At 38.0% G+C, this 26723-nt stretch overlaps 3 protein-coding genes across 12 annotated transcripts in view; 2 read left to right on the top strand and 1 right to left on the bottom strand.

The window, feature by feature from the left end:
• Positions 1 to 7651: 7651 nt before the first annotated feature.
• meaf6 (MYST/Esa1-associated factor 6) lies at positions 7652 to 12164 on the bottom strand. 2 transcript variants are annotated; one of them, XM_034200720.1, is made up of 8 exons: positions 12014 to 12164; positions 10966 to 11081; positions 10587 to 10674; positions 10436 to 10481; positions 10147 to 10339; positions 9242 to 9271; positions 8734 to 8767; positions 7652 to 8113 (listed from the first exon to the last, which is right to left on the bottom strand). In XM_034200720.1, the coding sequence occupies exons 1-8, from the start codon at positions 12101 to 12103 to the stop codon at positions 8099 to 8101; spliced, it is 612 nt and encodes a 203-aa protein (XP_034056611.1). In that variant the 5' UTR covers positions 12104 to 12164; the 3' UTR covers positions 7652 to 8098. The 2 variants fall into 2 exon arrangements, with proteins under 2 accessions (XP_034056611.1, XP_034056612.1); XM_034200721.1 differs by lacking the exon at positions 9242 to 9271 and having other exon boundaries at positions 12014 to 12160.
• stpg1 (sperm-tail PG-rich repeat containing 1) lies at positions 11658 to 15346 on the top strand. 2 transcript variants are annotated; one of them, XM_034200719.1, is made up of 8 exons: positions 11658 to 12306; positions 12385 to 12509; positions 12594 to 12695; positions 13013 to 13192; positions 13281 to 13389; positions 13481 to 13649; positions 13749 to 13933; positions 15128 to 15346. In XM_034200719.1, the coding sequence occupies exons 1-8, from the start codon at positions 12276 to 12278 to the stop codon at positions 15199 to 15201; spliced, it is 975 nt and encodes a 324-aa protein (XP_034056610.1). In that variant the 5' UTR covers positions 11658 to 12275; the 3' UTR covers positions 15202 to 15346. The 2 variants fall into 2 exon arrangements, with proteins under 2 accessions (XP_034056610.1, XP_034056609.1); XM_034200718.1 differs by having other exon boundaries at positions 12382 to 12509.
• A 7391-nt stretch (positions 15347 to 22737) lies between these two features.
• Positions 22738 to 26723, top strand: part of LOC117536023 (MAP7 domain-containing protein 1-like) — a 40173-nt gene continuing 36187 nt past the window's right edge. For all 8 annotated transcript variants that reach the window (XM_034200743.1, XM_034200738.1, XM_034200741.1 and 5 more), the window contains exon 1: positions 22738 to 23109. In XM_034200743.1, coding sequence (XP_034056634.1) covers positions 23043 to 23109 — 67 coding nt within the window. In that variant the 5' untranslated portion in view covers positions 22738 to 23042. The remainder of the gene's footprint in view (positions 23110 to 26723) is intronic.

Here is a 26723-nt window from a genome sequence, read left to right as displayed (position 1 = left end):
ATGTCTTCACATTCTTCACATTTAAAAAAACTCAGGAAGATGGTGACTACTGTGTATTGGTCAACCACTTCGAGATGTCCCGCCTCTTGGCCATCACACTCAATGTGTAGGAGCACTAGCCAATAGAAGTGTGAGTGTTACATAGTGATGTCATCATGTTACAGAAGTAAACAAAGGAGTCCAATACAGGCATTTCAGGCAGCGGAGGGAGTGTGTGGGAAACCCCCTTTGGATGGAACTTTGGGATTTTAGCCTTTCAAAACCATTTACATGCACAAAAACCTATAACACACTACAGGAAAGGGAACACTCCAACTCCAAAAAGCATAACAGGGCCTCTTTAAGAAGATCCTTCCCCCGTTAACCAAAAATGGCTTTATATGAGTAGTCCCATGCAAACTTTCCCTTAGTATTACTTACATAATCTACATAAATATTTACAGTTCAGAACCTCTGTTCTGATCTGCTCTGATTGTGTTTATATGGAGTATGTGTAAGGCTAGTGTCCATGTCAAGAGGAGGGAGCAGAACACCAAGATTATGTAGTGAAGGCACACTGAAACGTTTCCATAAAAGTTATTTCAGCCGATGTTACATCTCCTTCTATTGCTAAATGAAATACCTTGTTTTGTGTCCAGAAAATATTTTAATCAGACAGAAATAAAAGAACATTCTTAAGGGAAGCAGCATTTCTTATACAAACAATATTTTTTACCTCAACGTTTTTACTTTGACTGAAATCCCCACAACTCTAGTAAAACTTAACAAGCGTACTTAGAGATCAGATTATTCAAGTAAAAAAAAATATATAATGTTAACGATAACACAATGACAGTTGCTAATGTGAAAATATGGCCGCCTCTCAGTTCAGGCGCCCGGTACTCCCTCATAAACTGAGAAATGTAGCCGTCCAGAAGTGATATACATTTCCTTTACTTCCTGCTTTTGATCATCATTTATGACTGGTGTTAAAGGGTTGACTCGCGGCAACAAGCATGTTCTTTATACCCCGTTAAAACCTTATCACAAGATCGACTCCAGATGAAAAATACAAGCACCATGTGGTGCTGATATTTGTTTGAACTTTTCCCATGACTCTTTCTGAGATATGTTTGACCTTGTTTGCGGGGATGTCTTGTTTAGTCCCAGGAGGAGGAGGAGGAGGAGGAGGAGGAGGAGGAGGAGGAGGAGGAGGAGGAGGAGGAGGAGGAGGAGGAGGAGGAGGAGGAGGAGGAGGAGGAGGAAGGATGGGGTTGAAGCTCCTCAGTGAATATTTAAGATTTCACGTCACCCCGCTCAGTGGCCGGGGACTTAAACTCAGCTGGATCCTGCTGGTGGAGGCTGTTAAAGTAATTAGAAGACATTACTCTGACTGGGTGACCACAGAAGAAGTAACTGGGGGGTGTTGTGCTGCATATTTCCTTAAGCCCTTAGATGACTGTGTACTATCAAAAGGAATTCACATTTACTGTGGGTTTCTGTTGTAACTTTTGAATGATATTAAAAGAGGGTCAGTTTACTTAAACCACAGATGTAAAAAAGGCTTGGCCCTTCCGAGGTTCAGTTGACCAAAACACATTTGTCATTTATCCCACAGGGTTTGTAGACGTAGATATCCCCCCCTACATAATGGAAGTGGATAGCTTGGTTGAAGACAGTCCTGATGGAAACTGAAGCCAGGGAGGTTTATGGTCCTTCCTCTATATACTCTATGCTTGGTTGCTTCTGTAAGAAAACTGCAGATTGCTTTGTGACAATGTTGTAACACTTCATCAGGTATTCAATTAACAATTAACTGGATTAGCCCAAGACAGACCTTTCATTCTTTTTATCTTACCACACGGTCCATTTAGTAGCTGCTTAAAGCTAAATGTGTGATCTCCTTTAGCATATGGCATCTGTCCCTTTGATCTCTAAGCTGAACCAACATGGTGCAGTCCTTGGAGATCTCAGAGGAAGTCAAATTGGAACTTCTGTTACAACTGAGGATCACATGATAAGATTTTTTAGAGATTGTTTTGCCAAATGACAGATATGATTAGGCAAGGCAAGGCAAGTTTATTTATATAGCACTTTTCAACACAAGGCAATTCAAAGTGCTTTACAAAAAAAGAAAGACATTAAGAAAATGGCATTTTTAAAATCAGTCATTAAAAAGAAAAGCTAATAAAATAAACATTAAAAGAAAAAATACATGGATAAAAGTTACAGTGCAGTTTAAGATATGAATAGTTCAATTAAAAGCAGCGACAAAAAGAAAAGTCTTCAGCCTGAATTTAAAAGTAATAAGAGTTGCAGCGGACCTGCTACTAGAATTACTAGAACATAATGCTTGTTTTCTGTTTAAGCAGTGAGTAAAACCCCAAAACTTGATTAAAAAAATAACAATACTGCGATATATTTGTCCTGGTAATTGATTTATTTTAATTTTATATATATTTAATAGGTTTTCAAAAAAGAGTTAAAACAACAAACTCTTAGAAATGATAAATTACATACATGAATATTCAAATAAATATATAAAATTAGATAAATAAATGCCTACATTGCCTTCAATGACATAATCCATGTAATTATGATAAAGTCATAGATACAAAAATATCTTTAACCTATTAAAACATGGTTTGTATCGAACAGGTAAGTGTTTTTTGTAACATTAAAGGCACTTTTTAAGAATCTTTGAGGCTAGTTCAAAAGAAGAGATATACAACTTCAGTGTTTGAATCATGCTCTGACTCAGTGGAGCAGCAACACAGCAAGTAATGAGAAATAACAACATAAGAAAAGCTTCCTTTCCAGTAAAGTTCAGCAGGGTTGAAATGAAGTTGTATGCTTTACTCTTAACTTTCTGCTGAAGGCATCATTATTTAAAGTTGTTTTTTCATAGTGGGGCTGACACTTGACTGAACTCATATGGTGGTTTCAACAACACTGCAATCTCATTCATCACAATCGGGGAATCTTAGACGCTAAAATAGCTTGTCATTAAGTGTAAATCTTCAAATTCTTTTAAGCCTTAGAATACAATTCACATTTTCGTTATTTGTTCAAAAAGTCTCAGAAATTCAAATCCCATACAGCTGACTCACTTTATGTTAAACTGCTGGAATTCAATTTGGCTCCAAAAAGCGTAATTAAAGTTTTGCCTTGGTCAATTATTTCCAGATAATTTCCTGAAGTGACAGGAAATGAAACAAAGATTTGCTGTTAACAGTTAAGTGGTGAAACACACATCGTACATTCATGCCTCATTACTCACACACCCCAAGGTTACACGTGTGGAATGTATTCTGGTGTGTGAGTTTCCAGCCAGATTGCATTACGTAATTGGCGATGCTGAATGTGACTTGTGAGTGAGTCATGGGCTGACATGTAACCTGGTCTCGATCACAGCCACAGTATTTATGGGCTGGATGTCTGGAGGAGACATGGGAGGAGACCAAGAAATAATACTGCTGGGAGAAAAATGTGCCGTATGTCTCCAGACCTGTGTACATCCTGTCATTACTTATAAATCACCAACCCAGGTAAAGAGTGAAGGCCTCAGTAAAACGAACATTCACAACTGTCTGTAAGTAATAAAGTAATGAAAAGGGTATAATACATATTCTGCAGTGTAGTTACAACCCCATTTATATATTTTAATAATTGTTAAATTACTACAGTAGTGGATTAACTTATTTTATTTTGTTTATTTGAATTATGCCAACTTTTCAATGTCATCGTTTTGAGTTTTAGAGATGTTTTGATTTGATTTTCTGTTTAAATAAATAGAAAAACTGTTAATTTATACATCTATAAGCATATTTTAATTGACTGCTTGTCAATTCCTTTGCACAAGGAAGTAATGGGTGTAATAAATTCAGCATTCCTTTACATATCCATAACTTTAAAATGTATTTTCTGAATATTTTGTCCCTGAAAATTCAGACTTACTACATGTAGTGTGCAGATGAATTAACTTTGCCTCCTTCTGTGTACAAGTACTGACTCCATTCTGCAAGAGTCAAGCTTTGCCTAAACATTTAACTAAAACTATTTATGAATTATTCTGCTCTCATGGAGGTCAAAGATCATCTCCAGGTTGACATGTTCTTTTCTTCATCAACGCAGGTGAAATTCTCTGTCTGACATAGTTGGTTCTGCTGCACCCTCAGGTGGTGGATGAGTGCCATTACACGCTGATGGAGGGCATCTCTAAACAGGGACCATTAGTTTGTGACCTGACTTAAAGACATGTTATAAGTACAAGTGAATGTCCACTTATTTCTCCATTCTCTAAGAGATCTTTTTAATAAGATGTGTGTTAAGTACATGAAGAAAAGGTCATATGGGATCCAGAGGTAAAAACGACGTACATGTTGATAGACCTGCTGTCCCAAATTCCCAAATCAGAAATATGCAGTTAATGCTCTACACAGGTACAACAGAAACTGAATGTAGTGTTGTAGACAGAATGCAGCACCGACATGCAGCTGCAAGACCAAACTGGTATACCTTAAATAATTCTACCACTCTGCCCTCAGTTTCCTGTTAAACGGAGAATGACATGAGTTAAAGGTGAACTGCCATCTGTGTTTCTATATTTGTTTCCCCGTTTCCAAAGCACACGCTCAATACTTTTGGACACTGAGGCCCAAACTGCTCAGTCGCTGAACATCATGGATCAACTGATGGATATTTATGTTAATGAAGAGGACCCAGCAGCTAGTTTCGGCAAGAGGAAGAGTTTGTTAAAAAGTTCAGAAAGTATTTATGAAAACGTGTTGTTCCACACCCTCGAGCCGCACAGCACTGGACCTGCACCCTCGGGTAATGAACATTGGCAAACAAGTGCACACATAATATTAATATATTAATGTGATTATGTGCTATTTAGATTCATATTCATAACTTGATTATTTATTTATTTATTATTGTGATGCTATGAACTATTTATCGTGTAAATTGGAATGATCCACATCTGTGCTCTCGGGTGTATCTGTGTGTTTTCTTCCTGTATGTTCCTGCCTGTGTTCATGACATAAGCTGCTGCTCATAACCAATTGCTCCTTGCGGGATTAATAAAGTTGTTGATTGATTGATATTGATATTGAGGGTCAAAAATCAAGATATTATAGGAGAATAATCTGGTTTGCTGTCATGGGTATAGCTCGAAAGTTCGAAACTACGTTTTGGAATCAAACCTGAGCATAACATGTTAAATGAAGAACAACATAAGGTCACTGCAGAGCAAAAGAGACCTGAAATTCTAAAATCCACTTTGACATTCTTTAGTCCCGATGTTTAGTCTTCAGCCAAGGTGGCATGTAGCAGAGCTTTGTGCACAATGTTATAATTGGCATGCAAATGAAAATATAATGTTTTCAGTTTTTGATAATGTGTCATGCTTTAGCAAAATAAGACTCACTATTTAACATTAATCACAAAGTAGTAGATGGTAATCTCAATTCTGGTGGCACAAGAAAATCAGGGAATGACCACATTTCGCTCAGTTAGTCAGTGCCTCTCAAAAACATGAACAACAATATGTACATTAATTCATTTGGTTTGATTTTACACTGAGAAACAAACACTTAACAAACACTGACTCGTAGCTTCAGGTGCTGCTGAAGAAGAGAAGAAGAGTTCCTGCAGAGCTGCCGCAGCGTGTCTGGCTCTGCTGTGTCTTCTCCTTCTGACTGGACTCATAACTCTGGGTTGCCTGTGTGAGTACTTTGTCGGTAGAATGATAAAACACTAAGAGGTTAACAGTGGTTTACAGTGATTTTTTTGTTTGTTTTTGTGTCAAACAGTCTCCAAAAGCAACTCTGAGTGGAAGCTGGAGATGCTCCTGTTACACAACATAACTGAGCAGAGAGACCATCCACCATGTTAACAGACTTTAATGTATAATAACCCTAGTCAAATGGTGATTTACCATACATTAACATGTTTTGGGAAGTGAAACTAAATATTTGAAAAAAGTGCTGTGTCACCAATGCCAACAAAGATTGTCTGTGCTCATCATGCAGAAAAAAGTATAATTCAAATTCCATCTTAATTGTTTTAACTTTTGAAGTCAACTAATTTTTAGTCAGCAAATGTAGGGCTGCTTTTGTTCTCAAATTCAACAACATATTGAAAATGAATCAATCAGTACGGAAGAGGATTAGGGCCACATGAAAGAATTCTGATTTTAATCTCAGAATTCTGACTTTTTTCTCAGAACAAAAAAATGTGGCCCTAATCCTCTTCCGTAAATCAGAGAAGAAACCTGCGCAGAGATAATCTACCATAGTTCATTTCAATGTGTTGTTTCCAAGTGTATTGTGTTCCAGTCCTTTAATGTTGATAGTGATACGTTTTGTTTTGTTAGCCTAAAGACATAGACTTGTGATTTTTCACCAGAAAGAGATTCAGCTTTAGTTTGTGCTGGTAGTGGCTACTCTGGTTAACATAGTACAATTGCATTGAAATGCAGGAGGTCCAATAAAGTAAGTAAATCACCCAAAGGTCTTAGCTCTGGGTGGGTAGAATAGAGGCCCTTTGTTTAAAATGTATTAGAAATCCTTTTAAATTATCTGCAAGCAAAATGTTTTAATTCATGTATATGCTTTTACATGTATATTTATTTTCTGTTTTTTCAAAAATAAATAAATACTTGAATAATTGCAGCAATGTTAAGCCTTGATGTCCTTTTAATACATATTTGGTTGATGTTTAAAGTTCATTGTCAGACGTTTTAGTAAACTGGTAAATGTCGTCATTATTATTCGAGAAGAGATACAAATAAAAAACACTTGTTTACTTATGAAGTTCAATTGCTGCCTTAAAAACACAAGTTAAAATAAATTGAATTGATAATTAATTATATACATATATATAGGTAACGTTATCTTAAACTGTAATTGTGAATTAAGATGGTTGAGAACTTAAAGTTGATTTGACAAGATAACTAAAGTTTTCTTGAATCGATAATGTATCATTTAAGGTTTCTTCTCAACTCAACAGTTGAAGTTTGAACAATAAATGATTAATTAAACATCTTGTATAACTTAACTTGGTGAGTTGAAACAAAGCTTATCTTGATGTTAACTATTGTTTTTAAGGCAGCAATTGAACTTGGTTTTTTTTGTTGAACCCCCCTAGTTTTTTCTTTTCTTTCCTCCAACATTTGTTGATCAAATAGCATAAAAGACACTTGTTCCCAAGAGTTTAAATCCATCCACTGTTAGAAAAGTATTAGATATTTGAGTTTTCCAGACAAAAACCAGGCAATGTCTTGTAACATGATGCTGTCAATCAGCTTGTGCTCTGTTTAGTTAGGTCATTATTTACATATAACAAACTGGGAACTGTCAGAAGAGAATGTGCCGGCTATTTCCTGAATATGTAAACACTCATATTTGGACTATTCCAAAAAAAATGATCCCATAGTTTTACCCTAACTCTTTATGGACCATATGTGTGGGAACTCCATCCAGCTGGAGGTCAATGTTAAAGTTTCACAGGCCTGTGTCGTCCTGATTGACATAAAATCAACAGAGACTAGCGTTCTTATTACAGCCAGCAAGCAATTATGAGCCGTTTCCCTACATCCAATAATAATCCTTTAACTGCTGTGATGAGTGACACAAAGCACTGCCTTTTAACAAACAACCAAAACATATTCCCATTACTGGTATTTTATTAATTTTTTGCAAAACAACCATGTAATAAAAGAATCTGGGGTATTCAGGGGTAATGTGACGACGTAATGCTTGAAAAAAAGCACAAAAAAAAATAAAAAAGCTTAACATTCCTACAATGGGAAATTAACTACATAATAAATACAATCTTTTTTTCACACTATACAAAATGGTGCGTTACTGGAGTTGGGCCTAATACGGCCTCAAGTAACATGCAACACCATATTTCTACGTACTTGGGTTAAAACCAAAATGTAGATGACAGAAATGGAAGGGGGGGAATGTTTCAAGCAATACACAGACGGTACAGGCTGAAATATGACATCCGAGAAAAAAAAAAATGGCATACAAAGTTCATAAAGTCCAGAAATCTTGTGTTTCTCTACAGGTATCATCCTCATGTGAGTCCACGTGTTCCAGTCATTCTGCTAGGTTGAATAGTCCTGCAGGGGACAGAGAAGGAAGAATGGAATTCATTTATAGAAATAAACACTGCAATTACAGCAAAGATAAGTCAATCACTAGAAAAAAAATTTCATTTGAAAATATTTTCATTTAGTCCGTTTTAAGCATAAAATGCTAAGTATTTGTGGGAGGAATTCATCATCGTCTTTGTTGTACATTATAGTAAAGGTTGGCCCAAAAAAATATTTTGGACGGACAAAAATATAAACATTTATTTTTTGTCCAAAGCCATCTTAGTCCGCATACAATTATAATGACATGTGTAAAATAATGACTTTCTTTTTTCAATTCTGATATTTTACAGACAAAACAATAAATCAAGATAATAAGGAGCGAGCAGCGTCGCTCGGATGCTGTGGAAGCAACGGCTATTTATTTATTATATTGTTTATATTTGTTCAAGTGTTTTATTTGTTATTTGATGGAGCATGTGTTACTTTTTTGAAAGATGTTCCTGTTGTCTGCGAGATTTAAGACGTGTCACAATGGAATGGGTAAATATCCTGAACCTGAAGTGTAGCGGCTACAGACACAAATGGTAGATTCCAACACAAAAAACTGAATAATTCGACAATAAAACCACAAGAAATTAACTTACAGCTCTCGGTTTCTTGTTCACTTTCATGTCAAATCTGCAAAGAACACAAAAAGAGGTTACATTAGACAACAGATTAGAACCTGGTTTGAATGGGAATTGTGGAGAGAGGCAGTATATCTACTGTATCATGAAGAAGCCCCAAAACAAGAACACTAAATGAACATGTGTTTTTCTTGTTTGTGTAGCAAGCCCAGCATCTGACAACAGCAACCATGTTTTATTTAATTGCTGGAATTTGGGAAGCACACTTGAAATGAATCTGGGTGAGAAAGATATGAAAGTACCAAGCAAGATACTCTAATGGAGATCAGAGTGCCGGATGCTGATATGCATTCAAATGATGAAGTGTTGGACATGCAGTATGGCTGAATAACTAGCAGGCTTAAACTCGAAGTCTAGGTCAACAGAAGCAGAGAGAGCAGGGAAAACACAGTGAAAAGGTGAGGATGGGGTTTGAAGCAGGCATGATTTAAACACCACAGGAGCAGGAAGTAAAATTCAGACTTACTCAAAGTCATAATCAAACATGGCAGAAGGACTGGGGGTCAGCATTAGGGGAAGGAAGAGAGCAGCAACTGTTAGTTCACCAACCTGAGTCTAAAGCCCTACGTCTATATAATACTGCAGTCCAGACTTTACAGAGTGAGAGATGCACTCCGTCACAGTGTGTTAGTGGAGAACCTGCTGTGTTATTATGTGGTTAGAGCAGGGGAGCCTTAAGTCAGGGAGACATGTACACATTAAACATGGCAAGTGGAAAAACACGGTCAAATGGATCAGTTTGTGTCACCCTACACAGTGACTCTTATAACATGCATTCACGTCAGTGTTTATCTCGGTATTGGATCCCTCAAAACACCACATTTTCCCATAATTAAAGCTACAGAAGTATTTAATTTGAGGAGTCTATACATCTACCAAACATCAAATATCCTTTAACTTTCCACTTAAAATGTGTCTAACATTGTATCCAGGTAACTTTTCCAACAGCCTTGGTCTAGAAGTATTCCGTCTTTTTTAAAATGTTTTTCCAAACACAAGCATCTCATAAAAAGAGTTATACTCCGGCCACTACGCTTAGTTTCTTTTGCACAAAATTGAGTTTATTTTTCTTCCAACATGTTGCATGTTGTAACACTAAGAAATCTATAACGACTTTTTGTATTGTACCACCGCCATTGTACCAAACACAGGTTAAAGTAGAGGGGAATTCCTACCTGACCTTATGCATGTAGACATGGATGTTACAGTAATAGGGTCTTATCTGTGCCTGTAAATACTTTCAAACTTCCCTTATTACGTGATTTCTCCAAATAACCAGGTTTCTTGCGTGTTTACATGCACACAAGAAGCCTGGTTACTGGGAGAAATCACTCCTCAAGAAGAAGAGAGTAATATCTCTACATTGTGTACCTGTGTCTGTTTTTGTTCTTCCTTTTCTTGTGGCTTCCGTGATGGCTGCCTGAGGATGAGGAGGAGGCAGCTTTCTGAGGCTTTAGGTCTTGCAGCGTCGAGTCCACATCTTCCGTGTCCTCTTGGCTCGGCTCGTTCTCTTGGTTCTGGAGATCTGGAGAGGCGTCGCTTTCTGTGCCGCTGCCTGCCTCACCTGACGACACGATATAGGTGTAAAAAAAACAACCAACAACAGAGAAACTATCCCAAAGATGCTTGGCCTGAACATTTTACAACAACAACAACTCACGTTTTTCATTCATGTGTTCCGGTAGCCCACCAAGTGCACATACCGCCTGCAAATAAAAACAGGAAGTGCAGATGTGTTAGATTTTTTGTTGTGGGCAGCAAAAGAACAACTGACACATTTTGGGAAAAAGTGAAGTGAGAGAGGGACTTACTGCAACTGATGTGACGGATGACTTGCTGAATAAACGCTCTGCTTCCTTGAATTTCCTATTCCTTCTGTCAGTCTTACTATTGGAGTTCCTGTTAAAATAACAAATATATGTTTAGAAGCTTATGATCAAATGTGATGACACATAGTTTCCACTATGCAACGGCCCAATAATTTCATGACTCACCAATATAGTTTAATCAATTACTTGTCTGGTTTCTTGTTATAACAAAGTTTAAGAGTCTTGATTTCATTACATCCATAACAAATAAATGGGTTACACAAGTATTTTTGTATTATGGAATCAATGTGGCTCTTGTAACAGCTGTAATAATAGGTTACTTCTCTTCTATAAACTTGAAAACATCTATGCAGAAACTTACTTTTGATTAGTGAGGTATCGGTCCCATCCTCTGATGATGTTGCCATACATCTGGGTGTCTTCTAGGTAGCTGCCTTCAAATGCATATATTTGTCTTTCCAAGTTCACTAGCGTCTCCTAAGATATTGAAAAAAAATAGATACAAACTTGAGTACTAGTACTATTCAATGGCCAAACATAATCGCTAGCCTAAATAACATAGACCTAGTAACCTTAATTCGCCCATACAGTTGACATCATTTAAACTGAGGTTAGTTTCCTATGGGTATAGGTGCACATTGATGTTTTGTAGATATCTAATAGTAAGAATGTATTCTCTAGAGTATTGAGGTTAAGGTAAAGGAATACAGCGGCTGTTTCACTTATTAAAAGACACTTGTTTAAATGAAAGGATAGTATGGCTTAATGATTTCACTCCTGAAACATACATATATCATTGACGTATGCATATTGTTTTAAGTTGACGGAGCTGTGTCTAGTAGCCTACTACTGCCCAGACAAATGTTATCTTAGGGCCAATAAAGCATATATTTTCACATCTTAAGCTACATTTAATATAGAATGAAGATGACATAGTAGTGGACTATTTCATAAGGTGGCGGCAATTGAACTGTTGCCGGCTGGCTGCCGTAAAATGACAAAGAAGAAGAAGAACTTAACGCGAGAACTGAGCCCACTGGGCGGCGGCTAAATTGTAGCTGTGCTAACTAGTTAGCATACTGGCTGCAGCAATACCTGTGTGCGGAAAAAAAAAATGTCTGAATAAAATGAAATCCAAACGCTAACAACACAGGGGTGTTTTTTATTAAACATTACCAGCAGAGTCAAAATTAGATAGCAAAACGAGAACTAGATTGCTAAGTCATAAAGGCAGGGGCTTCTAGCATAAGCCAACGTTAGCAACTGCTATCATTAGCTTAGCATTTAGCAAAGGCCTCAGTTAGAACTCACTGACATTTAAGTTACGGTTATCTGCAATTCTACATGGAAAAATAACAAACAAGTACTGCCACTTTAATCTTTGACAACATTGCGGTTACGGGACTCACAGCGAGTTCTTGTTTCCTCTTCACCAGCTCGGCGAGCTCCCGGCGGGTGTCCGGGATCTGTGGTGGAGTCGCTTTCGCATGCATCGCCATGATGGATCGAGCTATCTGGAAACAAAACAGAGGCGGGCCGGTATAAAGCGCCTGTTTGTCGGCCATGTTACCGACAGGTGGGGCTGAAGGACCGCGTCAGGGCCATCCACTGTGTTTACATCGCCATGGAAACACGATAAGATTTGCTGACTTTCTGCGTCTTCACTGAACCATGGGCAAAATGGACCGAAGATTTGATGAACGTGAGTCAAAGTGAGCACTTTATTTCATTTTAACTAATAAGTACAACATTAATAATTCATATTTTAATTTTAAAGCAGAAACGGTACCGGCTTACATCGTTTCATCTCAATTCGCAACAACATACCAAAGAGTGGTGAAAGCAAATCAAGAATTTAAAGGATTTTCATCTCAAGCTAGGAGATTCCCCTCAAACAAATGTCTGGTAGGGACTCTTCAACCCTCACTTTAAATGATCAGCTAAAAACAAAACTATCTAAACAATATTAACATTATGCTTTGGTTTCAGAATGAAAGTCCAGGACCAGGCAGTTATGTATCTATTTCCAGTGCGGAAGCCCAAAGTCCCTCCTTCTCCAAAAAAGGCACCACAGGCTTTGTTGGATACAAGGTCAGCTCCCCAAAATGAATGTGCAATGGTATAGGAATTCAGTGGTCAATTAAAAATTAAAAAGTCCTACTTATTGCAAATATTTTATCCTATTTGTCGATTACGTAATTGAGTATCTAATTAAACATACATGTCTGTAAAGATTTCCCAACATGACAGTCTATATGGTGTCCTTTAACTGCTTAAATCCCCACACAAAATACAAATTACATGATAACAGTGGTATTTTATGACCCTGAAACTCTGCTGAGCGCCTGTGAATATACTCAATATGTTTCTAGTTGGAGCATTATTTGTTGTATCATCCTCTCCCATAGACTACCAGGGGTCCTGGTAATCCACAGAGATGCACCCCAGGACCGAATGCCTACACCCTGCCAAGCTCCTTGGTAAACAAGAACAAGTTCAACGTAGGAGTCTCCAGGGTGTTCAGGCTGCCCGTGGCTGTGCAGAAGGATGGTCCGAAGCACCCAACTCCAGCCCCGAATCAATATGATGTATGAGAATAATGCAAGGTGCTTTTAAATAATGTGTTCTGCATCCTGTAGTTAACTTATATCTTTCATTTTGTTGCTTTTGTGACAGGTCCGTTGTAGCAGCAGAGGGGGCTTCTCCTCAGGGTTTGGCACATCAACTTTCCTGTCAAAAACTAAACGGGACTCTATTTACCTAAACAATGATTTGCCATCACCATGTAATTACCTCTCTATTAAAGATCATGCATAATATTTGTTTTCATATTTCTGTCTTAATATTATTTGTCTTACATCATACGTTTGTTGAAGGCCACTATGAAGTACGCAGCAATATAATCCAGCAAAGCTCCAAAGCAGTCGTGTCCCCTTTCAAATCAAAAACTCAGAGAATCCCTCCTCCGGTTGACAACCATGTACCAGGCCCAGGAGCCTACAGCCCCCATCAGCCCCCTGCACCGGTGAGGAAGACCATTCTGCCGTGAGTAAACAAACCATATTTATCTGACTGGTTATGTTGACTCTAGTTAATTATTTTTCGATAATCTAACAATGTGAATTCTGTGAACTGTGTTTCAAGGAGAGGATTTTATTTGGCAATATCAGCACCTCCTCTGATTGTCCCTAAGGACCCTCCCTTTCCAGGCCCAGGGCATTATGACATAAGGGATAAAAACTGCCTGTATCCCAAGCCAACTGCAGCGTTTGCATCCAGAACTGAAAGGATACCCCAAGACTCACTGGGCGGCATGACGCCAGGACCAGGTAATGCCTAAAAAACAATCAAATCCACTAAATGAAACATCAACACATTCATGCATTTCACAGGACATTTCGGTTATTGGTAATATGTGCTTTTATTTATTTAAATACCAACACACAAGCAGGTGATTATAGGATATTTCCAGTGCAGATACAGATAACCTTTTGACTCACTAACACCACATAAAAACTCCAGCTTGTGTTATCTATCCAGTGAAACCAAATCATTTTTTACATTTCATATACAATTGAAATATATGAAAATGTTGCTAATTTGTATGTCTTTAAAGAAAAACACAAGTATAAGATTAGGTTTGCTTTAAATATGCAGCCCCTCTCTGGGAGCAGTTGAAATTGAGTGTTGGAAATGTTGGAAACTGCTGACTTAAGTATATGTAAATGAGGCAGGGAAAGAAGGTGCACATACACATTTAATGACAACATTTCACCATAAAATTACTCAGAGAAGCTTCTAGATATTTAACCCTATCAGCCTCACTTTTTAAGTCTCAATGCTTATCTAAATTAAATATTTTGTTATATCAATCATGCTCACTTAAATTAGTCTTAGTTGTTATACTATGCATGGCTGTTGAAGAAGCATTTGAATATAATGTTTGGTTGTGTATGTCATTATAATGGCAAGGACAACATGTCTACATTATTCATTGGTTAAATTGCATTGGTAAATCATTTACATTCTTGGGGTTTGACCCCTTGACACCGATGATGTCAGAAGGTGATTGAGGTGACTGGAGTGAAGTTTTGTTGTTATACTTTCACATGTGTTATTTCTCTGCTATGATGGTACACACATCGCTGTTGATTACATCACAAACCACACAGATTGGTTATATTACGCTATCACAACCGACGCCCTCAGAATTTAGTGTGATTTATAACTGGGTTTTTCCAGGCAAACCCACATTTCATATACGTTTTGTTCAACACAATTGTTAATGCAACTATTTCCATTGAATATAACCTTAAGAAAATGTGCAAAGCATCCTTATTTAAATCCAATAAGTGACCTGTGGGTAAATTCCTCCCTTACATTTCACATTTCATGGTGTCTATTTTTCTGAAATAATGTTCTCTAGCTATATAAAGACATGTATGTATTCTTAATTATATCATTTTAATTGCTGGTGAGATTGCTAATATAAAAGCAGTAAATCATTTATCTCCCTCTTTCAGGTTTCTACGATCCACAGATTTTGCCAAAGCAGTCCTTCTTTTTTAACGACTCCAGAGTCTGGCTTCCTGTATGAAACGTTCAAGGTCATCTATACTGCAGATATGTACATTTCTCAGACACATGAACTGTGATTATCTGTTTCAAAATGCTTCTATGCAAGGTATGTGTTTCTAAGTATTTGTCGAGAAGAAACAATGAAAATTAAATGTTTGCAACCATTTAGTCTCTATTTCCATGTTTAAGTATACCAAGTAGAATATATTTTAGAGGTTGAATCATATACTGTATTTATCCATATCTGATGTTCCACTCTGGAGATGATATAGCAGTGAGCGTTGCCGCGGTCACAGACAGCTGCTGGTTGGTCAGTGTTGCCTCAATAACAGCTGAGAGCTTGAGATGACACCATTGTGCCAACTGCTGGAGGGCAGGCGAGGGGTGGAGAGTGACTGTATGTGAGCAATGTGACTCAGCAGGCATGGGGCAGGGATGGTGTTCACCCAGAAAGACAAATGTACACATCCGTCTTCAGCCTCCATCAGATGTTATATTGTTGGAACAGTTACTTTACACTTCTCTGACCCCACTTTGCTGGCAATTTTACATTTTGAGATAATGCTTGTTTGCTTTCAGGCCTAGAGTTAGACAAGCATATTGATACCTTGATATTTGTTTTTTAAATACAGCTATAATCAAGTTTTACATCATACAAATATATCAGTAGATGTGGAAGAGTTTGCTTGTCGTGATGAACTTGCAGGTATTTAACGCCTGAATCTGCAATTCCTCTAGTTTATAGCGAGTTTTGGTCCATTGTTTCGCTGTCATCCTGCAACTTTATTGTTTTGGCTCTTTCTCATGGCTCTCGCATAGTTTTTGGCTGAAGCTGACAGCTGTTAAAGAAAAAAAAAGCTACACACATTCACTGTACACTACCTAGTCAGCAGCAGACACAGATAGAGAGCTGCTGGGGGAAAGAGTGGAACATTAAGCAGCTAAAGAGACAGATTGATTTCGTAAGGAGGTGGTGGAGACCAAAACCAGAGCAAAAAGAGACTGAATGTTTGACTTTCATTCATCAGGTGAACACAAACACGATTCAAAATGAAAGATAATGGTTCACTGTAAATGCTGGATACAAGAAACAAATTCACTATATCACCTCATACATCATGACATGCTTATATACACACATATCATCACCTGCAATAACTGCTTTTTTATAATTACACACACACTGTTTATGTATATGAAAAAGCCGTTATTGCACCTTATATGTCAGCCTTTGAATAAATGTGTGTGAATGCTTACTTATGCTGTTGGAAAGCATTTGGAGTGGGATAGAAAAGCACTCCATAAATGCAGTCCAAAAAAAAAAACCTGGTAAATTGCTGCAAGTTGCTTGGCAACTGCAAATTATAATTTTTACACTTTTGCAAACAAGATATAATGTTTTAATGAGTCAGTTTAAGGGGTGCTTTAATGTGTTCAGAAGTAGCTCCATATTTTCCACATATTTATGGATTTGGTGTCAATCTTCTCTTCTAACTCTCTGTCACAAAATGTTTTCATTTTTCACTAGATGGATGAACACGCTGGCATTTTCTGTTTTTAAGATGCAGTTGTTGACATGGAAAGACGACATATGATGCTCATTTTCAGGTGCATACTTACGTATTTTGGGTTTCTACTAGAACATGTTTACATGCTTTAATGTTCAGAAAACACATTATTTTACTCATACGGTCTATCTGAATATACCCAAACGACATGTCGACATGTCGACATGTCGTTTGGGTATGTACCTGAAGCCCCCTGTTTTCATTTCAGGCAGTAATGACTGTGATGACACTCCAGTGTAATTTTCTATATTTATAGTTGTTGAATCAAAACCTAACAGAAGTCCTTACATCTAATTTAAAGGCGCAGTTTCCTGTCTGCATTTTTATTCAGTATTTATATAATGTAGGCCCTTTACTGTCATACAGCGCTGTGCTGTGTGGGAATGACAACCTAGTGCCAAAGAGTTGCTATTTATACGTCAAGCTTTTATCCATGTGCAAAGAATGGAAAACCGTGTGTCATCTGCTCGCAAGGAAATCAGTTGGGGACGTTTCCCCAGCTCTGCACTCGATAACCACACCAACTGCAGACATGTTTGACTCCCACACTGCAGCAGCTGTAGTTATATTCAGACTCTGACTTCAGCAGTGTGCTCTCCAAATATGTGTACTTGCCTTGTAAAACCAAGCCATTGTGCACTTGGGTTTTTCTTTTACAATAAGAGGAGCATTTTATATGTGCTCTCCCCCTCAAAGCGTAGGGAGGATCTGGAAATGTAACTGCAGGCTTTTTAGCTTAGTGGTTGCCTTTGTGGTTGTGTGTAGGAGGGGCAATTAACCGCATGCCTCTATGGGTTTATGGGAGGCTCTCTGAACCTCCCCATGTCTCACTCAGGTGTAGGCGAGTATGGACATGCACCCCCTCAAAAGAAGCCTCATTGAGAAAGTTCTTTGTTTCAGGAAACATTCATACATGCGGATGGAATAACTTTTCCATCAACCTCCACTGATTTAAAACCTTATTCATTAATTTAAGTGGTCTATAAAGGTGTATTACGTAAGATGATTCCCTCAATGATACCAAGAGAGATCTAATAAAAGTAATTTGTCTAGCTAAAGTGACGCTGTCTGCCTAAGAGCTAACTGTGTCAATTTATATTTGTTGCTTGGCAGTACATCAGTGGTTTGCAGGCACAATTTGTTCTACTGTGTTTTCATGAGTCTTGCATAAAACATTCAAGACACATGGTGCATGTATTGAGTCATGGAGAATCCGAAATATGAGGAAAACAAAAAGAAATCCTATCCTGTTTGTCCATCCGATTTAGTTTTTTAGCCATGCCGGTGGATTTTGGGATAACAATGATTGCCCAGTAATATTCATTCTGCTGCAGTGTGTGCTGGATGTGACCTGAGAGGATCATAAAAGTTTAGTCTGTTTATCGTTTCTCTGCAATCTGTGTCTGAATACGTCACCAGTGAAACAAACAGTGTGATTAATTAGGTCATTTATTTATTTTGAGGTTATATTCTTAAGAATGAATACATCCGGCCCCTTCTCTCTTCTGTAACACATGAGTTACAGTAGTACAAAAACACAACAAGTTTACAGTGTGATCCGAGTCATGAAGTTTCCCTTAACTCATGTGATATCTTGGAAGAAAAGCAACAAATACTTCAGTACTTATATGGCAGTATAACTTATAGAGGTTAAAGGGGTCCTATTTGGCCTTTTCTCATTCCTGTAGTGTTATATAGGTTTTTGTGCATGTTCTGCAAAGGCTAACCTCACACTTCTATTGGCTAGTGCTCTAACACATTGTACATGATAGGCTAAGGGGCGGGACATTCTTAAGCGGTTCATCAATCGCAACATAGCTGGCCAGCAAACCAATCAGAGCAGACTGGGCTCTGGTTTCAGACAGAGGGTGAAAAGAGGTGCTGCAGCACAGGCAGTATGTGAAAAATAAAGAGCTTTTTGAACATTAAAGCATGGAGACATGTCACAGTAGAGGACATAAATACAAATATGATCTTAAAATGAACACAATAGGGACCCTTTAAGGAGGAGACAAAGGTCATTATGCAGACGAACAAGATATGGAGGGTTTATTGAGCGCTGCCTGCCTTTTCTCAACTGCTGTATTACATTTCCTGCCCTTGCGTTTCGAAATCCCGTAACTTGGTCAACAAATCATTTTTAACCTCCACACTCCTTAACAGGCACCGACAGTCAGATCCATCTCCATTAGGCGATTGAATCGTCTCCCTTCCCCTTTCATGTGTCGCAGGGAGGATTGATTGGCAGTGTTTCAGCACATCACTGGCTATCTTTAGCCGCCATGTACCACATTTATAGGAATAATAAAATAAGGTTTCACTGGCAACATTTCTATTTAGGCCGAACTATAAGGAAAACGAAAGAGGTCTATATTGCAATAACCGAATAGTCCTGAGGTCTGTGTCCTTGGTGTCTTCAGCAGCTAAGTGGGTCATGCATCTCTGTGGTAAAGCTCACATACATTTGCCCTTTTAGCATTAAGCATACTTCCAACTTCACCTTGTTTTCTGCACTAAAGAGAAAAATGGGCATTGGAGAATTGTTATTTTGCTTTTAAACATAAATATTGCATTCAGTGTCCTTTACGTCATGCAGATTTCTTTTTTTAAAGGCATGAAGAAACAGATGACCTCATCTATAATTAATATGTTTTATTTGTATTCAAATGACCTAAAAAAGTCTACTGGGTGTAATTCTGTCTAGACTATTTTTAAAATCCTTCTATTTAAATACTAATGAATGGCACTGCCCCTCCAACCTGCAAGGCCACTTTTATCTATTTCATATAAAAGATTGACCCTCATTTCAACATGAAAATCATTGATGTACACCTACAATATATTTAATCTTCCCGGATTGAGTCAATGTATTTTGATCACACAGCTCTCCAATAAAGAGTATTTGATACTGCTATGGTGCCATATACATGTTTTACTGGGATATGGTTTGTTTCTTTAAGATGTATTTATTCATCCTCATGCTGCTTCTCTTTTTATAATCAGATAAGACATGGGCAGCAGACTTCCTCCAGGAAGACTGACCTCCTCTGTCTCCTGCAGTGGCAGGAAGGTCAAGTCAACTGTTCATTAGTATGTCGTCTCCAATATGTCATGAGACAATGCCCTGACACTTTTTATACACGGGAAAGATGATTCAAGCCTGTAGAATGCAGCATGCTGTGCTTCTACAGTATACCCAGTGTATATCCCGATGTTAAGTAGGATTGTTTATCTCTTTATTGGTACATTTATAAAGATACTTGAAGGTGACAATATAACATCTAATCACGATTGCATTAGAAGAAGAAAAAAGTTTTTGTTTTTTTCTAATGCAACTGTTACTACTGATAATTAATATATAAATACTCGCTTTAATTACGCATACAATGCGTTTTTTCGATGTTATGACAAGTCACCTCTTTCCAGGCAGCGGTCTGTTTTCAGCTGCTGGAAATCATCTGATGGATGAAACCATTAACGGGGTCCAAGAGGAACCTTTTGTGCCTTTACTGGTGTTAAAACCAACGAAAAAAGCCTTACAGCGATACATTTTGTTTTTAAGTGTTTTTCATTCTTCTTCGGTAGATTATTTGGTGTTTTAATGAATGTGTAAATGGTTTGCTTCCATTGCCAAATAGTTGGTACGGTCCAGTTCTCCGGCATGCGGTTTTTTGCTACGTTTAGCGGCGTCAAGCTGCACAATGTAAAAGACTTGAACCGGAAATAAAGCAATGTTCACTTCAGAATAAGGTACAGCCTATGACAGGAAAACGTAGAGCAAAAGATTGCATACAAAATATTACAGAAGAATACAAACTGTGAAATAGTACATATTAAGTGTATAAGAAGCCTTAATAAAGATAAGATCATTTTATAAAATCAGTACACTAAAAATGAAAAGTAGACAAATGTTGCACAGGATATTGAAACAGTAATATTGCAAATCATATTGAAATATAATATTACATTACATGTCACTTGTTAGACGCTTCCAAAGCGACTTGCCCAGGGACACAACGACATGCTGACTGCAGTGGGACTCGAACTTGCTATCCTCTGATTCGAAGCTCAGCACACTAATCCACTGAACCACAGCCCCCCAACATATTATAAAATATGTTTTTTTTTAATGTGAAGCCAATAAAGCATTCTGAAGTATTTAAATAATGGATCTTTTTAAACCAAAATTTGTTTTAATAATAATTTTAACCTGTTAAACCCCGAGCCTGTTTTTCAGGTTTCAGGCTCGAAAATGACATTCCCAGAACAAATGACCATATCTTCCCTTCTAAAAGGGTTAAATTAATAATATTTTTTCTCAAAGTAATGATAAACCTGTGAGTTGGATGTAGAAAAGTCAGATTCAATATAGATGTTTTTTATTTTAAAGAAAATTCAGATTGAACATGGTAAAAAACTGTAAATTATAGTGTCCGTCCAAAAAATATGTTGTACTTATAGTGAAAACTAACCTTGGATGATGGGTTAGTAGACGAAAAGCTTTAGGAATCCAAAGTACAACATATAATAAGTACCCTGTATCAAGATTGATGCAAAACAAGTGATATTTGACCTTTTTAGACAGATTTAGCAAAAAAAAACCCTCTTCTGGGGCCATTTGGGTGGATTTTCCATATCTCTGGCCCCCCTTGCTCGATTTTGACATGTGACATCTCTTTCTGATAGTCAGAGCCAATGGAATCGAGGGGAACTCCCACATAGTCCTTATTTGGTCATGTGTATGTGTGAGACTGCTGCATCGCCGAGACCGGAAGCAGCAGCTAGCTGTGGTGGCTACCATTAGCAGCTAGCATTTACTCTCCGATGTTTACATAAAAATGGAATTATGGATTATAAATTCAATCAGTTTTTTATACATGGACGTTAAGAACCTATGGATTAACAGATTCAGCCGCGTTTTTTCTCATTTTAATGCCATTGAACACGTACTTTGATCAGATTGACAGCTACTTGTGAGACGATCTCCCTAGAAGCTTCGTAAAGGTACGTGTTGTGATGACTGTATTTGCTTCCCCTGTCGCGAGTCCGGATCACTCAGTGATGATACTATATACCTACATAATCTATGGAGTCTCAGCTTTAATCGGATATATTGTATGTGCAGCTATGATAAGTAATAAGGGTACTTTTATCTTGAGTTCTGTGCCAATGTCCGTTAGCATTTTTCGCTCAGGGGTAATTTAGATGCTTCTTGTGAGACTTGTGTTTTGTTTTGGTAAACATGGTTTGTATCGGCAGTTAGCTGAGATTATTTCCGTTAATCTGGTATAACACATTAATAGGTTCTTAAATATTAAGATCCCCTGAGACACAGTATCGTGAAAAAAAGACCCAGGGTCCCCGCCGGCGGGGACCTTCGGGCTTAACAGGTTAAACAAAGTAGTACATATGTTTTCATAAGATTACATTGGGGCTGTTCCACCTGACACATTATGAAGAACATTCTGGGATAACACCTGCATTTTAATATGAACAAATGTCTAATTATTGCTAATACTTGAATTAGTCCGTTTATTTGTATTATATAAATATAAATATATTTAAATTGTCACCTACATTTTACACAAGTACCTGTGTGTTTAGTCTGTTCATTACATATTTTGAGAAAAAGGCTTGTATACAACCATGCTTATTATGGACCTATTATGGACTGTAAAATAGAAGAAAACAAACACATAACAAAAAGACATATGATTGGGTAATGCTTGATGCTCCACGTATTTAGAAAAGGCACAAAACAAGCTCAGGCTTCACCATTTCCAGGTAGTCAGAGAATATCACATTTGAATTACTTTATTTAAAAGAGATATCTAGTATTATTTAACCTCTGTCATAACCATATTGTTAACTTGTTGAAAATATAAGACCGCACAAAAAGTATTGGAATTAGAGTGGGATTTCCTTTATTCTGAAAAGTATAACCGGAAGTGTTTTTCTGATACTTTGTAGCCTGACTGCGGCTCTCAGGACTCGCTGAAGCTTTTTTATTCCCTCACTGTAGATTTTCCACTAAAGACCCGCTGGACTGGGTTGAGTCTCTTATTTAATTCATTAGACACTGACAAGAGTTTATTATAATTCAACATTTCAGGCATTCCCATCCTTTTTCAGTCGGATCCTGTTTTTATTTCCACATTATTCTTTTGGTCACTTTTTCTTCTATCGGTTGGATTTACAAAGGGCGTGTTTGGGGCGATCTGTACCGGGAGTTTCATCTCCTGTACTGGTGCGACTGTGAGGAATGACAGCAACTGGGAATCGCTCCGCCTGAATGGAAACAATGGATTATAAAGAGCTGGGACATCATTTCGAGGAGAAACTGACACTAACAGACAAATGTGAGTATATCCCAGTCAACATACACAAACAAATAGGTCACGAATAACGTTACTGGTGGTGAATGATTTATTGTCCTTATCCTATACCAATTATTATAAAAGTGTGTCGGATATTTGTTTGAAGGGTCAGCTTTCCTGGGCAATGAACGTTTTCGATTCAACTGCTGAAAAATCACATCATATTCCTCCCCCTTCAATCTTTACAGATGGGAGTTTTTTTTCCTTCCTGGCAACCCTTCTGTAATTCCCCTTTATTCACATGTGGGCTGTATCTGCGCTACAAGAGCCCCTGGAAATGCTGCACCAAGCTGAGGTCTCCATTACCAAACACGTCAGTGGTGCACAGGGGGAAAAATGGCCCACATGTACAACCAGGCAAGCTGGAGACTCTGTGCTTAAAAACAATCACTGTTCCTCACACTGTCAGTGGGATACTAATCAGATCCCAGAATAACAGTAAAAACTCTTCCTTTATCTTCTTTCCCTCTTGCTCAGAGCACGTCAGCAGCCTGATGCAGACCTTAAACATCTGCATTCCCATCTCATGGTTTCTCACACTTTCCATCTTCTTTGTAGCTGTTCCACCAACCATAGAGAAAATGTAATTATAGTGAAACCCATATTATGAGCTGATATGTATTATATACTTAAATGTCCCTATTGAACTGTACATGCTATCCTCATTTAATAATGTAAATATGAGCAACAAACCCTGACATGTGCATTCAAAACCATGGTAAAGAAGGTGATAATTAATTAAGGCTTTTCAATACAGCATAGTATCTGTTTTTCTAGTGAATTATTATTTTAATTTCTGGTTTATTTCCACTCTTGATCTGGCTCATGTGTTTGTGATGTCTTGTCTGTAAGGCTCATCATTATTTTCTATGCAATATCAGAACATTTAGAACATGTTACATCCTAGTTTCTCATAGTCGAAGGTGAGGTCTATGGAAAGCTTTGGGTTATGACTGACACTACAACATTGTTTTGTTTTAGGATATGAACCGAGAAAAGCAGGACATCTCCATATTTGGATGGAGGCTTAAATCAAATGATGGATGACACAGTTATAAAAGCACCTCCATCACACATCTCCCCTTGACCTGTGTGCTGGTAGAAGGTGACTTTCTGTGCAGCCCTCCCCCTTTAGATGGAGGGAGGCAAGCGTCTGCTGCAGCTTTATATCACCGCTAAGGGCGGCTGTCATGGTGCTGGCTCGCTGCATGAGTGGGGGTCTGCACATCGGCTGTAAATATTGCAACCATATTCTGATGGATGCTAGATTTTTGAGGCCAGTTCATATTAATATCTGGGAGTTGAAAGGATACATGGGCAGTTGCGTTAACACTGGACAATGTGGATGTAGATCCCTTATCTCTTCATTTTTTACATTTCTTGAAATTGTCAACTTGGTTTTAAAATGATGTGATGGTTATGACGCTGTTTGGCATTTCTAAAGCGTAATCTTTTTTTATGTTTTTGGACTCGTACCTCGATACTGACGATATGTTCATAATCTGACCCATATATCGTTCTAGTTTAAGCTTAAATATGACATACTAATGAATACACTGATCCTGTTCTTGACTCCTTTAGGTTGCAGTGATGATCCGGCTATATTGGAACAATCAATAGTCAGAATTAGTCCAAAGTTATTCTGAGCGATGGCAGAAACATGATGATTTATGATTTATCTGTTTGTTCTTTCCATTTCAATGCACTCATCACAAAAGAAAAAATAGTTATTGCTGCGTATTTGTTTTTCATTGTAGAACAGCTAGGCTTTTAAACAATCTGTCAACTGGATACTGCGTGTACGGTGAGGAGGTCGACAGCCTGTGTTTTTGAGGCATGGTTGTCAACTTTGGAATCTCTCTTTTGGAGCCTAATCATGAGACTTTATTGTTTATTGAAATACTCAACAAGCTCATATTGTTCTTGAACAAATCCACCGATCAATAAGTGATCTGAGGTGAAACACAAAGCATGTTTTGGTTGCAGGCCTTCCGGTGAGATCTGCAGCATGCGACAGGGTTGATCAACATGTGACGTTTTCAGCAATGCAAGATGCCGAAAAAGGCAGCGGCGTTACATAAACAGAAACATTCTTACACTCTGACTCTTCCTGAGCTCTGAGTCTCATTGTTGAAAAAATAAAAAAGAAGATATTGAATCCAACAATGGTTTGCTTGTTTTTGTACAGCCTACTGTAGCCTGCAGACTCATAATCCCAATATCAGAGTGATTTATTAAATTCTGAGCTTGAAGGACCTTCGGTTTAACCCTAATGCATGTAATCCCATACACAAATGCAAACACACCTCCTGTCATCCCTCACACCCCCTGAAACCAGTCAACCAGAGACATTACGCCACTTAATCAGAGTCTGTCTGCTGGTGTGTCAGAGTCAATGTTGCAGAATACAGTTTGCAGCTTCCTTTCTTACTAACACTGCAAGGGCTGGAGTCTGACTCTCCAAGACATGACTTGTTCAAAGAGCCTTTGTTTAGGTCTCACAATAGGAGTGGTCCCGGCTTATTGTGTGGTGAAGACAGAAAACCTCTACGCTTGTTTGTAAAAGGAGTTTAAATTGTACAGTTGTTATCTGCAGTGTCACTGGCTTTTCCAGCCCTGCAGTCAGAGTCAATGCTCCTCTGTGGAAGTAATCATGAGACGTGGACTCCCTTTGGCCCCGAGAGCTTCCCAGTCATGCTGACGTTGTGTTCTTGGCAGTAATTCAACATTACAGCCTGGCTGGAAATGTAGATTTTGGCCCAGAAACCTTCCTCCCACTCGCTTTTGATTTGCCGTTATCATTAGCCCTACTCAATTCAACTCAGAGAAAACCTCTGCCTGGTTTGTAAGCCATTAAAGAGTTGCATTACTAACGTATAGGTCCTCAACTAACACATACTTTCGTAATTGTCTTGTTTTATTTGGCCAAAACCAAAAAATATATAACAACAATAAGAGGATTTGTGAAGCCAGACCAAGACAGTTTTTACCATTTGTACTTATAATTATTGTAACACATGACCATTAGCTGTACTTAGCGTATGGACGTTAGCTTAACATAGCTGTCGAACTGCATACTGTACGGCGTAATTTTGTGGGTGGACATTTCTAAAGTTAAATGTATAAAGAAATCTGTCGCTATTGACAGTACCTTGTGTATTTAAAACATGTTTCTTCGGGATGTCCCATGTTGTGTACCATACAGCAAATAATGGCAGTATACGTTGCAAGCGTTAGCATGTCCAGCCAAGAGTAAAACAATACATTCCAAAGGTGGGTCAGGGGGGGGTGGGGTTGCAATCAACTTATCAACTAATAATACAAATTGTAGCAGATGAATTGTCTCTTGATATACTGCTGGTTGTGTAATCATTATTTCAAGTATGACAGCATTTTTTAATACTTTCTTTCTGTTAGCATTGAAAGGCTAAAGCTAAAACATACTGTAAGACAAAGCTCCTCTCAGCTCCTGCAGTCCGACAGGGCTCAAGTTCTCACAGCTCTGACTACTGTGTCTTATTGTTTGTGTCCTGGGGGCTCACATGCCTGTTCAACAGGGTGGGAGGGTTGTGAGGATGAGATCAGCTAGAATGAGT

Source organism: Gymnodraco acuticeps, unplaced genomic scaffold (assembly GCF_902827175.1).
Source record: "Gymnodraco acuticeps unplaced genomic scaffold, fGymAcu1.1, whole genome shotgun sequence".
NCBI classification, from domain to species: domain Eukaryota; kingdom Metazoa; phylum Chordata; class Actinopteri; order Perciformes; family Bathydraconidae; genus Gymnodraco; species Gymnodraco acuticeps.
The sequence above is the reverse complement of the archived record's forward strand: the minus strand, read 5'-3'. Positions and strand labels throughout refer to the sequence as shown.